A 25935-nucleotide genomic window follows, 5' to 3' on the forward strand; every position below is an offset into this window, starting at 1 on the left:
TGCAGTGAGGACCGCTGATCCATATGTGGTGGTAGGTTGGGTGGAGAACTGTTGAGTTGGTGAAAATTTATTTATTTATTTATTTTATTTCACCTTTATTTAACCAGGTAAGCCAGTTGAGAACAGGTTCTCATTTACAACTGCGACCTGGCCAAGATAAAGCAAAGTAGTGCAATAAAAACAACACAGAGTTACATATGGGGTAAAAAACATAAAGTCAGAAACAACAGAAAATATATATACAGTGTGTGCAAATGTAGCAAGTTATGGAGGTAAGGCAATAAATAGGCTATAGTGCAGAATAATTACAATAACTAGGAGTGGACTAGTGATGATTTATTGTGTTTCTTCAGCCCAAAGGGAGCGGGCACTCCGGATCACTTGATTAGGGACAAGAAATGTGACTTGCTTTGCTCTCCAGAGCAGGGCACCATTGAAAGGAGTGATAACGGGGGTGGCATTAAATGTTGAGGAAGATCAGTTGAAAGTGAAGATTCCCAGTGTCTGTGAAGCTTGCTGTTTGGTGCGACGCAGATCCAGTGGAGAGCGTGAGGAAATGAAGAAGACGTTGTATGTCCTGTTGAGTTTTGATGTAGTGTCTTTGCCAGATAAGGTTAAGGTTAGTTATCCCGTGAGAGCGTTTGTTCCTAAAATACTTCAGTGTTTTAGGTGTCAAGTTTATGGGCATGTTGCATCAGTATGTAGGAGGGAGAGTCCTAGATGTGAGACAAAGGAATGTGTAGTTTCGGTGGAGAAAATTGTGTCTTAGTTGTAGGGGTGCCCATGGAGCTGGAGATCGGAGGTGTCCGGTGAGAGAAAGGCAGGTTGAGGTTGCTAGGGTCAGAGTAGTACAGAAAGTGTCGTATGCTGAAGCAGTGAAGTAGGAAGATGGTACAGGGCGAGGGATCCTGAGAGGATTCCTGTGAGTAGGCAGAGACTAATAGAGAGTTATGGGAAGAATATGTGCTTCAGTAAGGTAGGTTTCTTGACATTCATAGCTATGTTTGTCAATTGTACTGCAGAAATAGATTGAAAGTCACCGAAAATTGAGGTTGTGGTGGCAGCGGCAGAGAAATACTTGGGATTGCAAGGTTTTACTGCAGAACAGTTGCAGGTGTTGTGTGGTAGTGTATTGGCCTCCCAGACCGTTGGTCTGGAGTAGGATTAGATAGGGTAAATAGTGGAATGTTTATTTTATTATACATTATACATTTTTCATTATTATTATTATTATTATATATATTTTTTTGTTATTTAGAGAGGGCTAATAGTTGTCAGGGTACTTTTTCCTTTTCCCCAATTTTATAGTACCGTATCACAAATAATTTAATGTTGGTAGGCCGTGAATGGCCTCAATCAATCAATCAATTTTATTTTATATAGCCCTTCTTACATCAGCTAATATCTCGAAGTGCTGTACAGAAACCCAGCCTAAAACCCCAAACAGCTAGTAATGCAGGTGTAGAAGCACGGTGGCTAGGAAAAACTCCCTAGAAAGGCGAAAGCCTAGGAAGAAACCTAGAGAGGAACCAGGCTATGAGGGGTGGCCAGTCCTCTTCTGGCTGTGCCGGGTGGAGATTATAACAGAACCATGCCAAGATGTTCAAAAATGTTCATAAGTGACAAGCATGGTCAAATAATAATCAGGAATAAATCTCAGTTGGCTTTTCATAGCCGATCATTAAGAGTTGAAAACAGCAGGTCTGGGACAGGTAGGGGTTCCATAACCGCAGGCAGAACAGTTGAAACTGGAATAGCAGCAAGGCCAGGCGGACTGGGGACAGCAAGGAGTCACCACGGCCGGTAGTCCCGACGTATGGTCCTAGGGCTCAGGTCTCTCAGTTGGCTTTTCATAGCCGATCATTAAAGAGTTGAAAACAGCAGGTCTGGGACAGGTAGGGGTTTCGTAGCTGCAGGCAGAACAGTTGAAACTGGAATAGCAGCAAGGCCAGGCGGACTGGGGACAGCAAGGTGTCATCATGCCCGGTAGTCCTGACGTATGGTCCTAGGGCTCAGGTTCTCAGAGAGAAAGAGAGAACGAGAGAATTAGAGAGAGCATACTTAAATTCACACAGGACACTGGATAAGACAGGAGAAGTACTCCAGGTATAACCAACTAACCCCAGCCCCCCGACACATAAACTACTGCAGCATAAATACTGGAGGCTGAGACAGGAGCGGTCCGGAGACACTGTGGCCCCATCCGAAGAAACCCCGGACAGGGCCAAACAGGAAGGATATAACCCCACCCACTCCGCCAAAGCACAGCCCCCGCACCACTAGAGGGATATCCCCAACCACCAACTTACAATCCTGAGACAAGGCCGAGTATAGCCCACAGAGGTCTCCACCACAGCACAAACCAAGGGGGGGCGCCAACCCAGACAGGAAGATCACGTCAGTAACTCAACCCACTCAAGTGACGCACCCCTCCCAGGGACGGCATGAAAGAGCACCAGCAAGCCAGTGACTCAGCCCCTGCAACAGGGTTAGAGGCAGAGAACCCCAGTGGAGAGGGGAACCGGCCCGGCAGAGACAGCAAGGGCTGTTCGTTGCTCCAGCCTTTCCGTTCACCTTCACACTCCTGGGCCAGACTACACTCAATCATATGACCTACTGAAGAGATAAGTCTTCAGTAAAGACTTAAAGGTTGAGACCGAGTCTGCGTCTCTCACATGGGTAGGCAGACTGTTCCATAAAAATGGAGATCTATAGGAGAAAGCCCTGCCTCCCGCTGTTTGCTTAGAAATTCTAGGGACAATTAGGAGGCCTGCGTCTTGTGACCGTAGCGTACGTATTGGTATGTACGGCAGGACCAACTCGGAAAGATAGGTAGGAGCAAGCCCATGTAACGCTTTATAGGTTAACAGTAAAACCTTGAAATCAGCCCTTGCCTTAACAGGAAGCCAGTGTAGGGAAGCTAGCACTGGAGTAATATGATCAAATTTCTTGGTTCTAGTCAGGATTCTAGCAGCCGTATTTAGCACTAACTGAAGTTTATTTAGTGCTTTATCCGGGTAGCCGGAAAATAGAGCATTGCAGTAGTCTAACCTAGAAGTAACAAATGCATGGATTAATTTTTCTGCATCATTTTTGGACAGAAAATTTCTGATTTTTGCAATGTTACGTAGATGGAAAAAAGCTGTCCTTGAAACAGTCTTGATATGTTCGTCAAAAGAGAGATCAGGGTCAAGAGTAACACCGAGGTCCTTCACAGTTTTATTTGAGACGACTTTACAACCATCTAGATGAATTGTCAGATTTAACAGAAGATCTCTTTGTTTCTTGGGACCTAGAACAAGCATCTCTGTTTTGTCCGAGTTTAAAAGTAAAAGTTTTCAGCCATCCACTTCCTTATGTCTGAAACACAGGCTTCTAGCGAGGGCAATTTTGGGGCTTCACCATGTTTCATTGAAATGTACAGCTGTGTGTCATCCGCATAGCAGTGAAAGTTAACATTATGTTTTCGAATAACATCCCCAAGAGGTAAAATATATAGTGAAAACAATAGTGGTCCTAAAACGGAACCTTGAGGAACACCGAAATGTACAGTTGATTTGTCGGAGGACAGACCATTCACAGAGACAAACTGATATCTTTCCGACAGGTAGGATCTAAACCAGGCCAGAACTTGTCCGTGTAGACCAATTTGGGTTTCCAGTCTCTCCAAAAGAATGTGGTGATCGATGGTGTCAAAGGCAGCACTAAGGTCTAGTAGCACGAGGACAGATGCAGAGCCTCGGTCTGACGCCATTAAAAGGTCATTTACCACCTTCACAAGTGCAGTCTCAGTGCTATGATAGGGTCTAAAACCAGACTGAAGCATTTCGTATACATTGTTTGTCTTCAGAAAGGCAGTGAGTTGCTGCGCAACAGCTTTTTCTAAAATTTTTGAGAGGAATGGAAGATTCGATATAGGCCGATAGTTTTTATATTTTCCGGGTCAAGGTTTGGCTTTTTCAAGAGAGGCTTTATCACTGCCACTTTTAGTGAGTTTGGTACACATCCGGTGGATAGAGAGCTGTTTATTATGTTCAACATAGGAGGGCCAAGCACAGGAAGCAGCTCCTTCAGCAGTTTAGTAGGAATAGGATCCAGTATGCAGCTTGAAGGTTTAGAGGCCATGATTATTTTCATCATTGTGTCAAGAGATATAGTACTAAAACACTTAAGTGTCTCTCCCGATCCCAGGCCCTCGCAGAGCTGTGCAGATCCAGGACAGCTAAGCCCTGGAGGAATACGCAGATTCAAAGAGGAGTCCGTAATTTGCTTTCTAATGGTCATGATCTTTTCCTCAAAGAAGTTCATGAATTTATCACTGCTGAAGTGAAAGTCATCCTCTCTTGGGGAATGCTGCTTTTTAGTTAGCTTTGCAACAGTATCAAAAATAAATTTTGGATTGTTCTTATTTTCCTCAATTAAGTTGGAAAAGTAGGATGATCGAGCAGCAGTGAGGGCTCTTCGGTACTGCACGGTACTGTCTTTCCAAGCTAGTCGGAAGACTTCCAGTTTGGTGTGGCGCCATTTCCGTTCCAATTTCCTGGAAGCTTGCTTCAAAGCTCGGGTATTTTCTGTATACCAGGGAGCTAGTTTCTTATGACAAATGTTTTTCGTTTTTAGGGGTGCAACTGCATCTAGGGTATTGCGCAAGGTTAAATTGAGTTCCTCAGTTAAGTGGTTAACTGATTTTTGTCCTCTGACGTCCTTGGGTAGGCAGAAGGAGTCTGGAAGGGCATCAATGAATTTTTGTGTTGTTTGAGAATTTATAGCACGACTTTTGATGCTCCTTGGTTGGGGTCTGAGCAGATTATTTGTTGCGATTGCAAATGTAATAAAATGGTGGTCCGATAGTCCAGGATTTTGTGGAAAAACATTAAGATCTACAACATTTATTCCATGGGACAAAACTAGGTCCAGAGTATGACTGTGGCAGTGAGTAGGTCCAGAGACATGTTGGACAAAACCCACTGAGTCGATAATGGCTCCGAAAGACTTTTGGAGTGGGTCTGTGGACTTCTCCATGTGAATATTAAAATCACCAAAAATTAGAATATGATCTGCTATGACTACAAGGTCTGATAGGAATTCAGGAAACTCAGAGAGGAACGCTGTATATGGCCCAGGAGGCCTGTAAACAGTAGCTATAAAAAGTGATTGAGTAGGCTGCATAGATTTCATGACTAGAAGCTCAAAAGATGAAAACGCCATTTTTTTTTTGTAAATTGAAATTTGCTATCGTAAATGTTAGCAACACCTCCGCCTTTGCGGGATGCACGGGAATATGGTCACTAGTGTAACCAGGAGGTGAGGCCTCATTTAACACAGCAAATTCATCAGGCTTAAGCCATGTTTCAGTCAGGCCAATCACATCGAGATTATGATCAGTGATTAGTTCATTGACTATGACTGCCTTTGAAGTGAGGGATCTAACATTAAGTAACCCTATTTTGAGATGTGAGGTATCACGATCTCTTTCAATAATGGCAGGAATGGAGGAGGTCTTTATCCTAATAAGATTGCTAGGGTGAACACCGCCATGTTTAGTTTTGCCCAACCTAGGTCGAGGCACAGACACAGTCTCAATGGGTATGGCTGAGCTGACTACACTGACTGTGCTATTGGCAGACTCCACTAAGCTGGCAGGTTGGCTAACAGCCTGCTGCCTGGCCTGCACCCTATTTCACTGTGGGGCTAGAGGAGTTAGAGCCCTATCTATGTTGGTAGATAAGAGGAGAGCACCCCTCCAGCTAGGATGGAGTCCGTCACTCCTCAGCAGGTCAGGCTTGGTCCTCACACGCCAGTACAGTAGGTGGCGGTCTATACACTTTAAATAGGATGCGATCCGCCAACACAATCCCAAAGAACAAGAAGTTCACCGTGTTGGAGGGGCAGATCACTAGCTAGGTTGTTGATTCCCATCATACAGCAGTGCTGTTGAGTCTCTAGGCTAGCTCAGTTTACGCTAGCTTGGCACGAGCTCTCGCATGAATTAGCGCGATTATATTTACGCTACGGTCGAACCATTAACAAAAAATTATGTCGAAGGAGGTAAGTTTATATTGATTGGTATTCGGTATTAGTTTATTAACTTGCTGATTGGTTCTAGCGTTTGAGTCAGTAACAGTTATGTTATTTGTAGGCGATGCATTCTTATCTAAACATGACACTGACAGCAGGCCATTTGATCTGTCTAGCGCTGCAGCCGTAAAGGTCTTTGTCTGCATTGTTATTTAGCGAGTAATCAATATTTTAACAACTTTATTATGAAGATGTATTTTGTAAACATTCGCAAATTTGTTGACAATTGCAACTGCATTTTTATTGCGCATGCATCAAATAAGGTTTACAGTCCGCCATTATACCTAGCTAGCTAGCTAGTAGAGGGCGCACGGTGATGCTAGAAGATAGCTAGCTAGTCTGCGATAAGTTTTTGTCGCGGACTTTGAATAAGCAAAAAGCGCTAGTGTATTTGCATTCAATTAATTTCAAACTGTATACTGCTTGCTAGATAATTTGTATTACTACTAATTTACAAGCTAACGTTAGCGAAATGGCTTATTCACAGAATGTACCAGCCAGGCTCCCGATGCTTTCAAGCAGCAGGCCGCAGGCGTAGCTAGCTAGTAAGGGTAGGCCATTTATGGGCGTAGTAGTAGACCTGACCTGCCATGGCTAGTAATGATCCCCATTTGCTTCTAATCTAGTGTGTTTCCCTCGTATTAATTAAAGTCTCCCCGTGAGCCGGAGCAGCTCCGCAAGCTCTTTATTGGTGGGCTGAGCTTCGAGACCACCGACGAAAGTTTGCGGACCCATTTTGAACGATGGGGATCCCTCACAGATTGTGTGGTGAGTATTGTATTGCTTTTTTCATACTGAACAAAAATATTAACTCAACATAAAAACAATTTCATTGATTTTACTGAATTACAGTTCATTATGAGGAAATAAATAAATTAGGCCATAATCTATTTCAGGTATCTGTTGGTCACAGATACCTGAAAAATAATGGGCCTCACAATGGGCCTCAGGATCTTGTCATGGTATTTTTGTGCATTCAAATTGCCATTGATAAAATAAAATGGTGTTCGTTGTCTAGTTTATGCCTGCCCATACCATAACCCCACTGCCATCATGGGGCACTATGTTCACAACGTTGACATCGGAAATCCGCTCGTCCACACATTACATTTACATTTTAGTCATTTAGCAGACGCTCTTATCCAGAGCGACTTACAGTTAGTGAGTGTATACATATATTTATTTTTTTCATACCCCCCGTGGGAATCGAACCCACAACCCTGGCGTTGCAAACGCCATGCTCTACCAACTGAGCTACATCCCTGCCGGCCATTCCCTCCCCTACCCTGGACGACGCTGGGCCAATTGTGCGCCGCCCCATGGGTCTCCCGGTCGCGGCCGGCTACGACAGAGCCTGGACACAACGCCATACACGTGGTCTGCGGTTGTGATGCGAGTTGGATGTACTGCCAAATTCTCTAAAACAACGTTGGAAGCGGCTTATGGTAGAGAAATAAACATTAAATTCTCTGGCAACAGTTCTGGTGAACATTCCTGCAGTCAGCATGCGAATTGCACGCTTCCTCAACTTGAGACATCTGTGGCATTGTTTTGTGTGACAAAACTGTACATTTTAGTGGCCTTTTATTGTCTCCAACACAAGGTGCACCTGTGTAATGATCATGCTGTTTAGTCAGATTCTTGATATGCCACACCTGTCAGGTGGATGGATTATCTTGGCAAAGGAGAAATGCTCCCTATGGACGTAAATTAATTTGCGCATCAAATTTGAGAAGGTTTTTGTGTGAATGGAACATTTCTGGGATCTTTTATTTCAGCTCATGAAACATGGGACCAACACTTTACATGTTGCGTTTATATTTTTGTTCAGTGTGTGTGATATATATGTGTGTGTGTGTACACAACAGTCTCAACGTCAACAGTGAAGAGGCGACTCCGGGATGCTGACTTTCTAGGCAGAGTTGCAAAGAAAAAGCCGTATCTCAGACTGCCCTTCTTAATCTTTTCTTTTTATTGGCCATTCTGAGACATGGCTTTTTCTTTGCAACTCTGCCTAGAAGGTCAGCATCCCGGAGTCGCATCTTCACTGTTGACGTTGAGACTGGTGTTTTGCGGGTACTATTTAATGAAGCTGCCAGTTGAGACAGTTTGCGTTGTTCTGTGAAGGGAGTAGTACACAGAGTTGTACGAGATCTTCAGTTTCTTGGCAATTTCTCACATGGAATAGCCTTAATTTCTCAGAACAAGAATAGACTGACGAGTTTCGGAAGAAAGTTATTTGTTTCTGGCCATTTTGAGGCTGTAATCAAACCCACAATTGCTGATGCTCCAGATAATATAATAATATGCCATTTAGCAGACGCTTTTATCCAAAGCGACTTACAGTCATGTATGCATACAGATACTCAACTAGTCTCAAGAAGGCCAGTTTTATTACTTCTTTCATCAGCACAACAGTTTTCAGCTGTGCTAACATAATTGCAAAAGGGTTTTCTAATGATCAATTAGCCTTTTTTTAAATGATAAACTTGGATTAGCAAACACAACGTGCCATTGGAACACAGGACTGATGGTTGCCTGATAATGGGCTTCTGTACGCCTATGTAGATATTCCATTAAAAATCAGCCGTTTTCAGCTACAATAACCATTTACAACATTAACAATGTCTACACTGTATTTCTGATCAATTTTATGTTATTTTAATGGACAAAAAAATTGCTTTTCTTTAGCAAACAAGGACATTTCTAAGTGACCCAAAACTTTTGAACAGTAGTATATCTCTTTTGTAATTGTATCAGCAAATTTAACGGTTAAATTTTCAATTCCTCAGGTAATGAAAGATCCAGTCACAAAGAGATCGAGGGGCTTTGGTTTTGTCACATACAGCTCTGTGGATGAAGTTGATGCATCAATGGAGGCTCGTCCTCATAAGGTTGATGGCCGCCAAGTGGAGCCCAAGAGAGCGGTGTCCAGAGAGGTGAGCGATGTCTGATGTGACTACAAAACATAGAAACCTCCCAGTTTCACATATGTTGGGGTGGTGCTGGAAATTATGAATATGAAGTGGATATATTTTTTTTTCTCCTTTTGAGGATCTTCTGTTTTGTCTTTTGAAGTGACTGAATATTTTGAATGTCATGTGTGTTGGACAGGATTCCTCAAGGCCAGGTGCTCACACCACCGTGAAGAAGATCTTTGTGGGTGGCATCAAGGAGGACACAGAGGAGCACCACCTTAGGGACTACTTTGATCAGTTTGGCAAGATCGAAGTCATCGACATCATGACTGATAGGACCAGTGGGAAGAAGAGGGGTTTTGCCTTTGTTACATTTGATGATCATGATGCAGTTGATAGGATTGTCAGTAAGTTCTCAAGTCTACACCATTGATACAGAAAAGCTGCTATTGTGTATTTAGATGTTTTAATTTGTTTTTTCATCTCAAGTGATTTACTTATCTGTTTAACAATCTCCATTCTCTGCTTACAGTCCAGAAGTATCATACAGTGAATGGTCACAACTGTGAAGTGAGGAAGGCTTTGTCAAAGGAAGACATGAACCGGTCAGGTATGAATTGTAGCAGTTGATTCCCAACAACAACTGAAGCTTTTGACGTGATGTTGAGAAAGTGACTGACCTGTTTGACGTCTGTCTTTCAGGGCCAAGAGGTGGAAACTTTGGTAGAGGTGGCGGATATGGAGGTATGAGCACTCAAGGGCTTTTATTTCCTTTTTAACCATATTCAACCTTGTTCCACAGGGAATTAATTGACTAGTTGGTTGCCCTGGTGCAATGCAGGCTTCAAGTTAGTCTCACAGCTATAAAGATTAATATTATTTTCCAGGTGGTTTTGGTGGAGGGAGAGGAGGTGGAGGATATGGTGATAACGATGGGTACAATAACTATGGAGGCAATGGTGAGTTCTTCTCCCCTGTTTTTCTAGATATTGTAAAGGAAAATGTGGGCAATGTTGTCGGGTGGATTTGCCGGTTTGTCCAAAAGCTTGACTTGTTTCCTTAGGTGGCAGCTATGGTGGAGGTCCCGGCGGGTATGGTGGCGGCAACCGGGGCTATGGCGGAGGAGGAGGAGGCAGCGGCGGCTATGGCAACCAGGGTGGCAGCTATGGAGGAGGAGGATACGACAATTACAACAATGGCGGAGGTGGTGGTGGAAGCTACAGAGGTGGTAGGTCATCCAAGCAAGGGTGTGCTGCACATATAAATAGTGCCATCACTTAGTCTGGATCGCTGTATGTGATGGATAGCTTGGATTTTAAAACGGCTGTATCTGTGTCCTCTTGCAGGTAACTACGGAGCTAGCGGTGGTGGCGGGAGCAGCAGTGGAAGTGGTGGTGGTGGTGGAGACTACAATGACTTTGGCAATTACAACAGCCAGTCGTCCTCCAGCTACGGCCCAATGAAAGGAGGTGGCGGCTATAGCGGCGGCAGTGGAGGGGGCAGGAGCAGCGGCCCATATGGTGGTGGTGGTGGTGGTGGTAAGTCCCACGTCGTTACACTTCCCCTTGAAGTTGAAGTTAATAAGAACTCAACCTAAGTCCCTGGTGTTGTAAGGGAGGAAAATATAGGCGTTTCCCTAGTAGCTAGTCCCTTGAGTTGAGCACTTACATAAGGCCTGGCCCATTCTGCAGGTGGTTACGGAGGAGGCTCCGGTGGTGGATATGGAGGGGGCTCCGGAGGCCGAAGGTTCTAGGGTCTGAGGTAAGCACTGTACTGAAAACATTTCACTAGATTGGACTGTTAAATGTAGTTTTGGAGTCCATACATTAGAGGAATTGAGATTGCCATTTCCACTATGTGGCTTCCTTGGCAGAGCCTAGTCCAAGATGCAGCATAGTTGTTTTTAGAAAACAAAGCAGACCCTTTACATGTGGCCAGTAGGCCTATGCTCGAGGGCAATCATATACCGTGATACATGTGCTGAAATTGATTATCTGAGTTCTGTGTGGGGGATCCAGCAGCAAACCTTTACTTTCACAGAATCTACCATCTATTGAGCCCCTTGGCATATATGGATTGGACTGAGTTCGAAACATCCCCCCAACTCCACACACACAATCTGCCCTCCTTGTCTTTGCTATGCAGTGCAACGGGCTTGAATTGAAGGCTTGCTCCTGGCTTTTCTCCTCTTGACCCCACTCAAATGTAGCTGATAATGACAAAAGAAGGAAGGTGCAAAAGTTTAACAATGTTGTTCCATATTGTCCAACAGGCTACAGTACTTAGGAGAGGAGAGCCAGAGAGGTGACAGGGAAAGGAAGCAGCAGGTTTACCCCCTAGATCTGCTCAGCCAAGCACAGTTGTGGCAGGTTTACATCTGCCACATGAAGAGAAATGTACAGTAGAAAAGGAAAAATCATGTGGAGAGGGAGGGAGGGAGGGGAATGGGTGGGTCTTTTTCAAACCGTTCTTGTCAAATGCTTCCCAGCAGGATTATATGATTTTGTAGTTTTGCTGTTTTTGTCTTTGTGAAGTGTAAAGCATTCCACTAAGGTTTTATGTAGGTATTTTGATTTTCCCCGCGCCCATAGGGTGTTTTTTAAGATGTAACCGCCACCAAATCAAGATGAAATAAACCGCTTTTCAGTTTTTTTTTTTACATTGTGTATTTTGATTGATGGGCTCCTGTTGATTGTGTTACATGAGATGAGTAGTCCTCAACAGATGAGTAGATGGTATGAAGTGTAATGGGAAAATCCTCAGAGTACTTGCGTTATGTTCCATATTCAGAATCAAAGCATGTCATTGTTTAGAAAAGTGAATTTTTGTTTAGATCGTTTACCTCAATGCCTATGGTGAAAATACCCTGCTTGCATACAGAGGTCAAAGGCCTTTGTGCTTCTGGGCCGCCGGGCCGGTTTCTCCCCTAAAGTTGAGCATTGTTGCCACTGGACAAAATAAAAAATTTCTTAATGGCTTTTCTGTTGGCTCATAGCTTCACAATCAATTGGAGTCTAGCTTACACACAGAACTTGAGACTAGCCAATCAATTGGAGGAGCCAGCTGAGAGGCTAGTCATTGGGAGGAACCAGCTGAGGGAGAGAAGTAGCAAGATCCCCGCGAGGAGCCAGTGAAGCAGGGGACAGCAGCAGTCTTTGAGTACAGATGGTTGCTCTTGTAAGACTAGCGAGAGGCAGCTCGAGAAAGGAAGGGGTATTTTTATATACCATACTGGTAGGTAAGAAGAGATTTTTGATCAACTCTTGTATTTGTAACACTCACATTTTTGAATATGTTAGCAGTCCATGTTACGTCTCGGTAAATTCACTAACATGGGCTCCATAGGCATTTTATTCCAGCAAAGGTATTTCAACTTACAATAAGAGGGCTATAGATGATTTAGTAAATTAGTTAACTACCAGTGTTTTTGGTTGCCCAATTACCTGAATGATGCAAACCTTGACTGCTACTCAATTGCATTTGTGACAACATAAGTGGCCGGATATCCTCAACATTAATCACTAGATCTGGTTACACTAGTGTTGGTAGTGCATGAAAAATAGTAAAGTCACTCAGTAGCACTAAAAATGTAAATATTTTCTCTAATATCGCTCTCATTTTCAGGACTGTAAGATGTCTGCACTAGTGTGCCTCTCATGCACCTTGTCTTGCACCTCTACACCTGCACTGTGATGACCAGCGGTTGCAGGACCAATCATGACACATGGGTATGCTGGATTTTTTACATGTTTAATTTTTTTGAAATGTTGCCTTGCTTTCTCTGCTTTATGTGCTGGCCAAATATCCAAATATTTAAAGATGATGTGCTTTGTGTGGTTTTAATTGCTTTAACGTTTGTCTTTCAGTGTCATTTTTAAATGGACAGAAGGGACACTACAGGAATGCTGCTGGACAGTTTTTAACTTTTGTACTAACTTGCAATAAAATGTTTTTTTTTTTTTTTAAGGATCTGTCTTTTATTGTAAAAACGTTGTTTATGAGAACTGGTATGGTTTTCCAAATGAAGTCTTGATTGTATGTTGTGCAGAGGCAGTTCATTCTGTGTAGATGGCTGTACATGGTGCAGAGGGAAATTATTTGACTTAATTGAGGTTATTACCTATTTGCTCAATGTCAAATTCCTGTGTAGGGGGTTTAACAGAAGGGGAGTAAGGAGAGGTATGAAGTAGCGGGAGCATTTTCAGACAAAGAATGCATGATATGTTGGGAAGACATGCAAGTGGGAAACCCTGCCATGGCTCATAACATGGCAAGTTCAACAGTTGACAGTTTGAACTGCTGACCATAACACACCAGTAGGCATACTGACAGTAGTTATAGTACAACTAGTCTTATAACAACAGAAGTAAAGTTTTCCTGTGTAAGGGTGTCATTCTAACAAGGAGAATTCTATTATAATTATTTTATATAGCGCTTTTAATTACAAGTAGAATCTGTTGCTTTAAAAACAAACAATTTAACTAAACAAATGTAGGGATATGGCAGTTCATTATGGCACAATAGTCTGCTTGCCTTGCTACCAGGGTCGTGGTTCAACCCTTCCAGTTCTCCTTTGCTACTATACTGAGCAAAAATATAAATCCAACAATTTCAAAGAGCAGTATTGAAATAAATTCAGTAGGCCCTAACCTATGGATTTCACATGACTGGGAATACAGATATGCATCTATTACTCACAGATGCCTTAAAAAATACAAAGTAGGGACGTGGGTCAGAAAACCGGTCAGTATCTGGTGTGACCACTCATGCAGTGCGACATACTTCACATAGAATTGGTCAGGCTGTTGATTATGGCCTGTGGAATGTTGTCTCTTCTTCAATTGGCTGTGTGAAGTTGCTGGAAATTGGTGGGAACTGGAAAACGCTGTCGATCCAGAGCATCCCAAACATGCTCAATGGGTGACATGTCTGGTGAGTATGGCCATGGAAGAACTGGGACATTTTCAGCTTCCAGGAATTCCATTATCATGCTGAGACATGATGGGATGGTGGCGGATGAATGGCACGACAATGGGCCTCAGGATCTTGTCACGTTATCTCTGTGCATTCAAATTGCTATCAATAAAATGCAATTGTGTTGGTTGTCCGTAGCTTATGCCAGCCCATACCATAACCCCACCGCCACCATGGGGCACTACACAACGTTGCCATAAGCAACCCGCTTGCCCACACGACGCCATACACGTGGTCTGCGGTTGTGAGGCTGTTTGGACATACTGCCAAATTCTCTAAAACAACGTTGGAGGCAGCTTATGGTAGAGAAAGGAACATTAAATTCAAAATATGAGACGTCTGTGGAATTGTGTTGTGTGCAAAACTGCACATTTTAGAGTGGCCTGTGTAATGATGATGCTGTTTAATCAGCTTCTTGATATGCCACACCTGTCAGGTCGATGGATTATCTTGGGAAAGGAGAAATGCTCACTAAAAAGGATGTAAAAATATTTGTGCACAACATTTGAGAGAAATAAGCATTTTGTGCATACAGAACATTTCTGGGATCTTTTATTTAAGCTCATGAACCATGGGACCATTTTTTTTTTTTTTTTACTTTTTAGTCATTTAGCAGACGCTCTTATCCAGAGCGACTTACAGTTAGTGAGTGCATACATTTTTCATACTGTTCATACTGTACATGTTGAGTTTATATTTTTGTTCAGTGTATGTTTGTGGCAGTGATGGCTTAATCCTAGTAGTAGGCTCCAAGGATTTTGCACCTGTCGGGCTGTATTACCGCCTGGTACAGCAATTGCATCGTCCGCAACCGCAGGGCTCTCCAGAGGGTGGTGCCCCAACGCGTCACCGGGTGCACACTGCCTGCCCACCCAATGTCACGGGAACGCCAAGAAGATAATCAAGGACCTCAGCCACCCGAGCCACTTCTTGTTCACCCCGCTACTATGCTGCAGAGAATTTTTGTCTGAAGAGTATTTTTCTCCGCTCATACAGTGGTGTAAAGTACTAAAGTAAAAATACTTTAAAGTACTACTTAAGTTGGTTTTTAGGGTATCTGTAGTTTACTTTTTACTCCATACATTTTCCCTGACACCCAAAAGTACTTGTTACATTTTGAATGCTTAGCAGGATAGGAAAATGGTCCAATTCACGCAGTTATCAAGAGAACATCCCTGGTCATTCCTACTGCCTCTGATCTGTCGGACTCACTAAACACACATACTTCATTTGTAAATGATGTTTGAGTGTTGGAGTGTGCCCCTGGCTATCTGTAAATAAAATTTAAAATGATTTTGATACTTAAGTATATTTTAGCAATAACATTTACTTTTGATACTTAAGTATATTTCAAACCAAATACTTTTAGACTTACTCAAGTAGTATTTTACTGGGTGACTTTTACTTGAGTCATTTTCTATTAAGGTATCTTTACTTTTACTCAAATATGACAATTGAGTACTTTTTCCACCACTGCTCATACAGGAGTAATAAATGCCCAGTGCACTAATTTGGTGGGATTTATTTTTATTTCTTTTTTTATATTATTTTATGAATTATCAGGGGGTGCAGCAGCACCCTCAGCACCCGGACTTCTCGCGGCTGTGTACACACCATCAAAAACACTCTGACATTGCTCATCCGGATATTTTTTCTTTGTTTTATTTTTGTGATTTGTTGGGTATTACTGCACTGTTGGAGCTAGAAACACAAGCATTTCGCTGCACCTGCAATAACATCTAGAAAATAGGTGAATGCTACCAATAGCATTTGATTTGACTTAATGGTTCAGGGACACGTCATCCATTCACGTATTCTACCTTGTGGCGTCAAGACATTCCGTGCTAAAGTGGCGACAAAGTCTGGGGAAATGCCCTTTGAGGACCTGATTTGACTGACGTGGAAGGCAACCATGCCTGAATGCATTTCTGTTTTGCACCAATCACAGAGAGAGTTTTGTCCCTGAATCCACGTCATCGGGTAGTAAGACAAAATGGACGCACTCAGCCTGGTATTGTAGCGCTCTCATAACATGCATTTCATACTATTTATGTTGATATTTGTCATTTGAATGTCACACTATGATATTGATGTATCCGGGGTAGTTGCCACTGTTAGCCCAACAATGCAGAAGGACACAGTTGAACTAGCTAGTTCACAGAATTAGTAGCTAGCTAGCTGGCATGTGATGACGTTGTCAGATTGCAACTGATCAGTCAGCTGTTGTTTGACATCATGTTCACTGAACAAAATACAATATTCTCTTAATCAGGAACCCACTCTGTACACCGTGAAAGCTGTCCTCATCCTTGACAATGACGGGGAAAGACTTTACGCCAAGGTAACTAGCTAATCAACAGCAATGAATTAACGACCAGTACCTGCCCCCACTGGCAATGTCCTTCGAAGCATGTCAATATTCATATAGCTACATGAGTAGATGCAATGTAGCCAACACAGTTTTGTAATTTTACATTCAGCTGACTATCTGGGTAACAAATTGTCTGTGTGCTCAAACGATTACTTATTTTGTGACACTGTCAGTGCTTGACTTGGACTGAAATAGGTTCTGGTACTCATTTTGGGTGCTGATACTGTTTATATTTACCGTAGGTGCAGGAGCTCCACAGTACTTTTTAGGTAATATTCTATAAGAGGAACATGAGCTCAAGCAGTGTAACATTTGAGGTGCAAGTATCTGCTCCGGTGAGCTCCTGCCCAAGTCAAGCACTGAACACTGTTACAGTGCCTTCAGAAAGTATTCACACCCCTTTCCTTTTCCCACACTTTGTGTTACAGCCTGAATTTAAAATGGATTCACTTGAGATTTAAAATGTTTTAAAGCTGCAATGTCTTGAGTCAAGTTTTCAACCCTTCTGTTATGGCAAGCCTAAATACATTCAGGAGTAAACATTTTCTTAACAAGTCACATAATAAGTTAAATGGACTCTGTGTGCAATAATAATGGATTAAATGATTTTTGAATGATTACCCTATCTCTGTACCCAACACATATAATTATCTCTAAGGTCCCTCAGTCGAGTTGTGAATTTCAAGCACAGATTCAACCACAATGACCAGGGAGGTTTTCCAATGCCTTGCAAAGAAGTGCACCTGTTGGTAGATGGGGGGGGGGGGAAATTAAAATCAGACACTGAATTTCCCTTTGAGCAGTGGTGTAAAGTACTTAAGTAAAAATGCTTTAAAGTACTACTTAAGCTGTTTTTTGGGGTATCTGTACTTTACTATTTATATTTTTGACAATTTTTACTTTTACTTCACTACATTCCTAAAGAAAATAATGTACTTGTTACTCCATACATTTTCCCTGACACCTAAAAGTACTTGTTACATTTTGAATGCTTAACAGAACAGAAAAATTGTCAAATTCACACACTTATCAAGAGAACATCCCTGGTTATGCCTTACTGCCTCTGATCTGGCGGACTCACTAAACACACATGCTTCGTTTGTAAATAATGTCTGAGTGTGCCCCTGGCTATCCGCAAAAAAAATAAAAAAATTGATGCAGTCTAGTTTGCTTTATAAGGAATTTGAAATTATTTACACTTTTACTTTTCATAGTTAAGTATATTTTAGCAATTACATTTTCTTTTGTCTTCATATAGCTACATGAGTAGATGCAATGTTACTCAAGTAGTATTTTACTGGATGACTTTCACTTTTACTTGAGTCATTTTCTATTAAGGTATCTTTAATTGGGTACTTTTTCCACCACTGCCTTTGAGCATGGTGAAGTTATTAATTACGCTTTGGATGGGGTATCAATACTCCCAGTCACTACAAAGATACAGGTGTCCCTCCTAACTCAGTTGCTGGAAAATAATGAAACTGCTCTGGGATTTCACCATGAGGCCAATGGTGATTTTTAAAAAACGGTTAGAGTTTAATGGTTGTGATAGAACTGAGGATGGATCAACAACATTGTAGTTACTCCACAATACTAACCTAAATGACAGAGTGAAAGGAAGGTAGTCTGTACAGAATAAAAATATTCAAAAACATGCATTCTGTTTGCAATAAGGCACTAAAGTAATACTGCAAAAACTGTGGCAAAGTAATACTGCAAAAACTGTGGCAAAGAAATTAACTTTTTGTCCTGAATACAAAGCATTATGTTTGGGGCAAATCCAACACATCACTGAGTACCACTCTTCATATTTTCAAGCATGGTGATGGCTGCATCATGTTATGGATATGCTCGTCATCAGCAAGGACTAGGACATTTTTGTAGGATAAGAAGAAACGGAATAGAGCTAAGCACAGGCAAAATCCTAGAGGAAAACCTGGTTCAGTCTGCTTTCCATAGACACTGGGAGACATATTCACCTTTCAGCAGGACAGTAACCTAAAACACTGGAGTTGCTTACCAAGATGACATTGAATGTTCCTGAGTGGCCTAGTTTCAGTTGACTTAAATCAGCTTGAAAATCTATGGCAAGACTTGAAAATGGCTGTCTAGCAATGATCAACAGCCAACTTGACAGAGCTTAAGAGTTAAAAATAATAATAATGGGCAAATATTGTACAATCCAGGTGTGCAAAGCTCTTAGAGATTTACCCCAAAATACTCACAGCTGTAATCTCTGCCAAAGGGTATTCTACATGTATTGACTCAGGGGGGTTGAATACTGATCTAATCAAAATATTATTGTTTATTTTTCATTTTAAAAACCCCAACAACAAATACATCCCAATTTGTAACACAACAAAATGTGGAATGAGTCAAGGGTGTAAATACTTTCTGAAGGCACTGTATGTGATCTCTATTTGACTTCTGCCCCACAGTACTATGATGAAACATATCCAACTGTGAAAGAGCAGAAAGCGTTTGAGAAGAACATCTTCAACAAAACACACCGCACAGACAGTAAGATGTTTTCAAACTAATGAATCGTATGCACTTCAATTTACAGTATTGTCACAGGCTTCAATACTTGCTATTTCATCTCTTGCCAAAAGCTTTGAGTGCTGATCTGTTTTCAATTGCATGAAGGCTTCTGTGTATAACTGGTATAATGAAGATATTGTATCATAGACTGAACTCTCTCTGCTTCTTTACCCAGGTGAGATAGCGCTACTAGAAGGTCTTACCGTTGTCTACAAAAGCAACATTGACCTCTACTTTTATGTTATTGGCAGTTCACATGAAAATGAGGTAGGCTGATGGTGGTATACTAACAAAACACAATGAAACATTGCATATGTTGTGATGTTTCTCACACAATACACTGATACGTTTTGCTATTTGCTCCCCCAGTTGATGCTTATGTCAGTGCTTAACTGTCTGTTTGACTCGCTCAGCCAGATGCTAAGGTAAGACTGCACTTTATTTACACTGAACAAAAATATAAACGTAACATGCAACAATTTCAAAGATTTTACTGTTACATACAGTTCATATAAGGAAATCAGTCAATTTAAATAAATTCATTAGGCCCTAATTTATGGATTTCACATGACTGACCTTAAAAAATAAATAAATGTAGGGGCGTGGATCAGAAAACCAGTCAGTATCTGGTATGACCACCATTTGCCTCATTCAACGCGACACATCTCCTTCGCATAGAGTTGATCAGGCTGTTGATTATGGCCTGTGGAATGTTGTCCTACTCCTCTTCAATGGATGTGCGAAGTTGCTGGATATTGGCGGGAACTGGAACACACTGTCTTACATGTCGATCCAGAGCATCCCAAACATGCTCAATGGGTGACATGTCTGGTGAGTATGCAGGCCATGGAAGAACTGGTACATTTTCAGCTTCCAGGAATTGTGTACAGATCCTTGCGACATGGGCCAGTGCATTTTCATGCTGAAACATGAGGTGATGGCGGCGGATGAATGCCACGACAATGGGCCTCAGAATCTCATCATGCCATCGATAAAATGCAATTGTGTTCGTTGTCCGTAGCTTATGTCTGCCCATACCATAACCCCACCTCCACCATGGGGCGCTCGCCCACATGACGCCATACACACTGTCTGCCATCTGCCCAGTACAGTTGAAACTGGGATTCATCCGTGAAGAGCACACCAGCGTGCCAGTGGCCATCGAAGGTGAGCATTTGCCCACTGAATTCAGTTATGACGCCGAACTGCAGTCAGGTCAAGACCCTGGTGAGGACGACAAGCACGCAGATGAGCTTCCCTGAGATGGTTTCTGACAGTTTGTGTAGAGATTCTTCGGTTGTGCAAACCCAGAGTTTCATCAGCTGTCCGGGTGGCTGGTCTCGGACGATACCACAGGTGAGGAAGCCGGATGTGGAGGTCCTGAGCTAGCGTGGTTACACGTAGTCTGCGGTTGTGAGGCCGGTTGGACGTACTGCCAAATTCTCTAAAACGACGTTGGAGGCGACTTATAGTAAAGAAATTAACCTGCAGTCAGCATGCGAATTGCACTCTCGAAACTTGAGAGATCTGTGGCATTGTGTTGTGTGACAAAACTGCACATTTTAGAGTTTCCTTTTATTGTCCCCAGCACAAGGTGCACCTGTGTAATTATCATGCTGTTTAATCAGCTTCTTGATATGCCACACCTGTCAGGTGGATGGATTATGTTGGCAAAGGAGAAATGCTCACTAACATGGATGTAAACAAATTTGTGCACAAAATGTGAGCGAAATAAGCTTTTTGTGCGTACATTTTTGCAATCTTTTATTTCAGCTCATGAAACTTGGGACCAACACTTTACATATTGTGTTTATATTTTTGCTCATTGTAGTTGTCGTACAGGTTGGACTATGCTGTAAGCAACTGAATGAGACATTTGTAACACTGTTTGTTAGTTTCCATAGAGAGGTCATGATGTGTGTTTAAGCTCCCGTTCTTTGTCCTCCTGCAGGAAAAATGTAGAGCGGCGGGCCTTGCTGGAGAACATGGAGGGCCTGTTCCTGGCAGTGGATGAGATCGTTGATGGGGGGTAGGTAGAGCACTCATCTCACCCCAAACCAGGGGTCTCTGGAGCTGTGTATTCTCCTCTAGTGTGTCCTTTGACTCCCTGACCAAACCAACTTTTCCATCTAGACTAGAGTACAATGATACAAGACATGGCTGGACATTCATGCCTGGATGCTGTCAAAGACAGACATCACGCTATTGGGTAGCCAAGATAAAGAGGAAGATCCATAGAGGAAGACCGGAAGCAATTCTTTGGCAACCTGGGTCGTTCCACGAAGTGATTCCCTTTGATATTTTAAGTAGAAATTGTGCACCAATATTGACTTTTCAAAGCCTGTTATATTAAATTAATTACATTTTATATAAAGACTTGCTAAAGTGCTACAATTCAGCATTTTGACATGTCCCTCTGTACACCCTCTGTGACCTAGGAATATCTGAACCCACTTAATCCCAAAACTTCTCCAGGTTTTCACCATTGTAAAGCCCTAGTTATTTTGTTGCTTTGAAAAAGTCATTTCTGAAGATTATTATTTATTTCACTTGATTAGTGATTCATTTTAAGGGAAAACAAACCTATCCCTCATTTAAAGGTAAACCATGTTATGTGAACTGAACTCTTTTTAATATAATGACACAATAAAAACTAAAAACAATTCAACATCTAATAGTCAAATCATAGTGTAAAAGCAGGTGAACTGGTTCTAACCCTTTTGGCAATTTCTGGTGTTTTGTGGTGGAAAACTGAGTGGGTCGAGCAGAACACGCCAACCCTGATACCAATAGATAGACAAGCTAGAAATGTTTTAACAATTTACATTTATTTGTGAAGCTTGCGTTCAATTGCCGCTCCCTGTTGCACACAACATGCTTCCATTCCGCCTGTCACAAAGTGATTTATGGCTGATTTAAGATGAAATCGTCAACTCTGTTACTTTATTTGACTTTACTATGGTAATTATTTTATTTAGCCTCTTGAGATGGGAAAGCAGTTTTTTTTATTAAGTTGAACATGTAACAGAATGTTAAAATTGGGTAAAATAAAACAGTTTTCTTTCACCAAGTTACACTATACAAAGGGTACTCCTTTCATGGAATGACCAACCTACCACAGATGGATTTTACCAGTTAAATACTCTATTGCATCATTTAAGGTTTCTGAGACTGGATAGGCTCTCAGCCCAATATAAATCAACCATCCTACTAGTCCATAGCTAGACGATACAATAGCCCCTTGAAGTAAGGTTATTTAGGGTTAGGGAGGATGCCCATTTTGCTTAGCATTTAGATGTCAGCCATTGAGAGTGATCTGTGCTCTTCTGTCTTCCAGAGTCATCCTGGAGAGCGACCCTCAGCAGGTGGTGTACCGTGTGGCCCTCCGAGTAAGACCATTGATCCTCTTCCTCCTCAGTCAAACACCATGGTTCTGTTATCATCGAGTACTGTGCTGCCCGGATGTCAACAACATTAAATTGATCTGGACAATTTCTCCCTCTCTCATGTTTACAGGGGGATGATGTTCCTCTAACAGAACAGACTGTGTCTCAGGTAATTGCGCTTCTTATTTACGAGAATCTCATATTACCTAGTAAACCTAACCCTAACTTGTTAAAATTGTGTACAATTTATTTTAGTACTACTAATAATTAGGTAATAATTAGGTGGGTGCTTACATTTGTCTTATTTCACACATGTACAAGTGTGTATTATACACATGTGAATTGTAAATAATTGTTTTGCCTATCCCACTCTCCTTGAGACACCCTCGGAGATTGGGGTCACGGCCAGGGACCAGCCATTATTGACAGCAACCCTGGAGCAATTAAGGTTAAGTGCCTTGCTCAAGGGCACATCAACAGATTTTTTTACCTAGTCGTCTCTGAGATTTGAACCAGCAACCTTTCAGTTACTGGCCCAATTGCTTAACCGCTAGGCGACCTGCCACCTGGTATACTGGAATTTAAACGTGTATTTGATAGTAATGTGATTTGGAAATCAGTGAACAACATGGCTGAGTAATGACTAGGTGGTTTGTCAGGCTGACAATCTTAAGCACATACTGAACCTTTCTTATGCTTCCCAGCTCTTTTTATCCTTAAAATGCCCTCATTGTTCTGTTAGCTATTTCTAAAATAATTGTATTTCTCTCCAGCAGTATATTAAGCTACTACATTTAGCTTTATTGTAATGAAAAGGGAAGAGAACAGAGGGGAGCGTTCCCAGTTTAGCTGCTAATGAGGCTCCACTGTTAGCTAGGCGGTGTGTCTCCACACTTGGCAGGCTCTCTGAGCGCTACGCTGATGGATGCTCCCATCTGAGAGGCGTTTTACTGGCTGCAGGTGTCTCCTTCTCCTACTCTGTCCATTAATCGTCATCGCCAACCCTCGGCCCACATGCCTCATAATGGTTACTGAGAGACTAGTCTGCAGAATTAAAATGATTCAGTCATTGATGTATTGTTCCTGTGTGTAGAAGTATTACTGGTGTCATCACACCACCACTCTTCCCTCAAATATCACAGTAGGAAAGTCCTGGAAGCTTCCTTCATTGTTTCATACTGTATATATTTTTTCTACCTGTAGTTGGATTTTGAGGTGATGGACATTTACCTAACTATAGATTTGTCCCTTGTTATGTGTGTTGCTAACAGCTTTCATCTGCTATAAACAGTATTAGAGGGACACTTAACCAAACTGAGTTCTCCTCACTCTGTTTTTCTCTTATTTCTCTCTTTCAGGTGCTTCAGTCTGCAAAAGAACAGATCAAGTGGTCCCTACTGCGATAGGAGAGTTGTCTCTGCTGTCACATACGCACCTACCAACACTCACTCACCTGATGACATCATTCCTCTTCCTATCCATGTGTGTCCCAGAGATCATTGCACTGAAGTCTTCTGATTGAGCCACCAATCAGAACCAGCCAGGCCTACTGTGGCATTTTCTATCCTCCATTTCCTGTCTTGATTATCCATTCCCATTTGGTGGAAGATCCAGAGCTCTTATCGCCCAGGCAACATGATTTTTAGTTTTTTTGTGACTCAACTCCACACATCCTTACTGTCTCTCTAGCTATTGGTGATTCCAACCTTTTCTATTACAGTACAAACAAATGTGATCTGACCAGTATGAATCACCCATGATTGACCTATTCCTCTGGGATTTTGCCTATTTTAGTGGGCATGGTGTAGTAGCTGTTAGCGTGTTAATAATTGTATGGTATATGAAACATGGCTATTAGTAAAACACTGAGCCATCTCCTTGCCGTGCTCCTGTCTCTTTGTACACAACCTTCATTAGAGATTCCACTCAATGTGGCAACTTTTTGCTTGTGTAGATGTGCATGAAGCATACATTTTGTGATTTAAATGTGATAATTACATTGATATGCAGGTTTTCTTTACATTGTATTTCTGTTGTCGTTGTGAAAAGAACTTGGATCAAATAAACTTTATTTAAACCAGAAAACATTTGATTGGTTTCTCTTGTTTGTGGTGCAGTAAAAGGTTTGCTTGTTGGGTAAAAGGTTGTGAAGCTATATTTTGTCGCATGAGGGCAGATGCTGCAGTTGGGAGGAATTACACTGCCACCTGCTGGGAGACAAAGTCACTACAGTGCACATGTCAGAGTAGTGACAGAGGACATACTAAGATATTTAAACAATCATTCATACTGACTTGCGTCCAATCCAATGCATGTAGAAAAGTTGCTTAGCAGCAGATTCGGACACCATGCGCATGACACCTCAATAGAAAGTAGGCATGACGATCACAACAGCTGAATGATCTATCTGGTAGAATGTGTTAGATTTTAGTCATCCCTGGTGTACGGACATCAGGTACCCATTTGCTCACTGTGTGTGTGTGTGTGTTTCAAAGTGTCTAAAGTTGAGACTAAAAGTGTGTATAAGGTTTGCATACTGAGTGTGCAGAGGGTAGGGAAAGGTCACAGGGAAGCGCTGCTGCCATCCTTTTCATTTTCATCAGGGAACGTTAGTGACTCCTCCGAGCCGTCAAGGACTCATTTCTCATCGGCTAATTACCCCGGCAGAGCCATAAAGAGGCAGAGAGGTAATTTATATTGATTACACAGAAACCAGGATAATTGACTGAAATGCCACCGTTTGGCATGCTCCTATGCATTACATTCACACAGACTGGCATCATCTGAGTGTGTGTGTGTGTGTGTCTTGCAGGTTGGTGCCTGTATCTAATAACAGGGAATGTTTACAAGTGTGTGAGTTGATGTATGTCAGAGGTCTATAATTAATGCCTATGATATGTGTATTATTGACAACAGGAATGTCCTATGGTTGGAGTTCTTGTCTGTCTGTTCAGATCAGAATGAATAAAGGCAATCTTCAGCTTCTACCATGTCTTGATGTTTGCATCTGTCTGTGATTGTCCAGCCTTAAAATCTTGATTTCTGCTTGCGTAAACTCAGATAAAAAAATATACACTTACCATTTAAACTTGTGTCACCTGCACTATATACAATTAAACGATTCAGTGATCCTACACATTGATTCAGTGATCCTACATTTTGATTCAGTGACGAACAGTGAAAAGTGGGGAGGCATAGATCTTCGTTACTCAGCCCATTTGCCAAGCCAAATAAATCAAAGGTTTTGGTTGACATCACCGGATCCACCACCATTAGTCCAAACGAGATGATTGAATGGCCACGCTGTGCTATCAGGGATATTGTAGCAGGAGCCTGCCTGATTGCATTCTGCTCCCATCTGTGTTGCTGTGTTATTATGGCCCTGGAAACTGTGCAAACCCAAGGCATGCAATAAAGGGAAGAGAAAGACATTTGTTAGGGGATGTGTTTTGGATAAACAAACCCAGAGGTGTGTGTGCGTGTGTGAAAGCAGGGTGAAATGGGATTCTGGGATTGTGTAGCAGTGTGGGCAATCGTAATGTTCAAAGCCAAGGCATAACGGTTGTTGTCAAACAGGGATTGTGCCAGTGTGTTTGTGTGTGTGTGTGTGTGTGTGTGTGTGTGTGTGTGTGTGTGTGTGTGTGTGTGTGTGTGTGTGGCATGCGTG

General features: G+C 42.1%; 2 protein-coding genes across 8 annotated transcripts; both read left to right on the plus strand.

Annotated features, from left to right (window-relative positions):
- The first annotated feature begins 5888 nt into the window (after nt 1-5888).
- LOC121575174 (heterogeneous nuclear ribonucleoprotein A1) lies at nt 5889-12962 on the plus strand. 7 transcript variants are annotated; one of them, XR_006002297.2, is made up of 12 exons: nt 5889-6048; nt 6730-6846; nt 8871-9017; nt 9193-9403; nt 9529-9606; nt 9699-9740; nt 9884-9955; nt 10060-10224; nt 10343-10534; nt 10688-10757; nt 12621-12724; nt 12863-12962. XR_006002297.2 is itself a non-coding variant. In XM_041888125.1 (11 exons), the coding sequence occupies exons 1-10, from the start codon at nt 6037-6039 to the stop codon at nt 10747-10749; spliced, it is 1098 nt and encodes a 365-aa protein (XP_041744059.1). In that variant the 5' UTR covers nt 5889-6036; the 3' UTR covers nt 10750-10757; nt 11269-11978. The 7 variants fall into 7 exon arrangements, 4 of the variants coding, with proteins under 4 accessions (XP_041744059.1, XP_045078952.1, XP_041744060.1 ...); XR_006661489.1 differs by having other exon boundaries at nt 10343-10531; XR_006002298.2 differs by having other exon boundaries at nt 10343-10528.
- Nucleotides 12963-15871: 2909 nt separating this feature from the next.
- LOC121575173 (coatomer subunit zeta-1) lies at nt 15872-24355 on the plus strand. The gene is made up of 9 exons (XM_041888124.2): nt 15872-15981; nt 16243-16311; nt 18780-18861; nt 19058-19149; nt 19252-19307; nt 20834-20911; nt 22220-22271; nt 22399-22437; nt 23627-24355. The coding sequence occupies exons 1-9, from the start codon at nt 15964-15966 to the stop codon at nt 23672-23674; spliced, it is 534 nt and encodes a 177-aa protein (XP_041744058.1). The 5' UTR covers nt 15872-15963; the 3' UTR covers nt 23675-24355.
- The last annotated feature ends 1580 nt before the right edge of the window (nt 24356-25935 follow it).

The sequence above is a fragment of the Coregonus clupeaformis genome, chromosome 10 (assembly GCF_020615455.1).
Source record: "Coregonus clupeaformis isolate EN_2021a chromosome 10, ASM2061545v1, whole genome shotgun sequence".
In the NCBI taxonomy this organism is placed as follows: domain Eukaryota; kingdom Metazoa; phylum Chordata; class Actinopteri; order Salmoniformes; family Salmonidae; genus Coregonus; species Coregonus clupeaformis.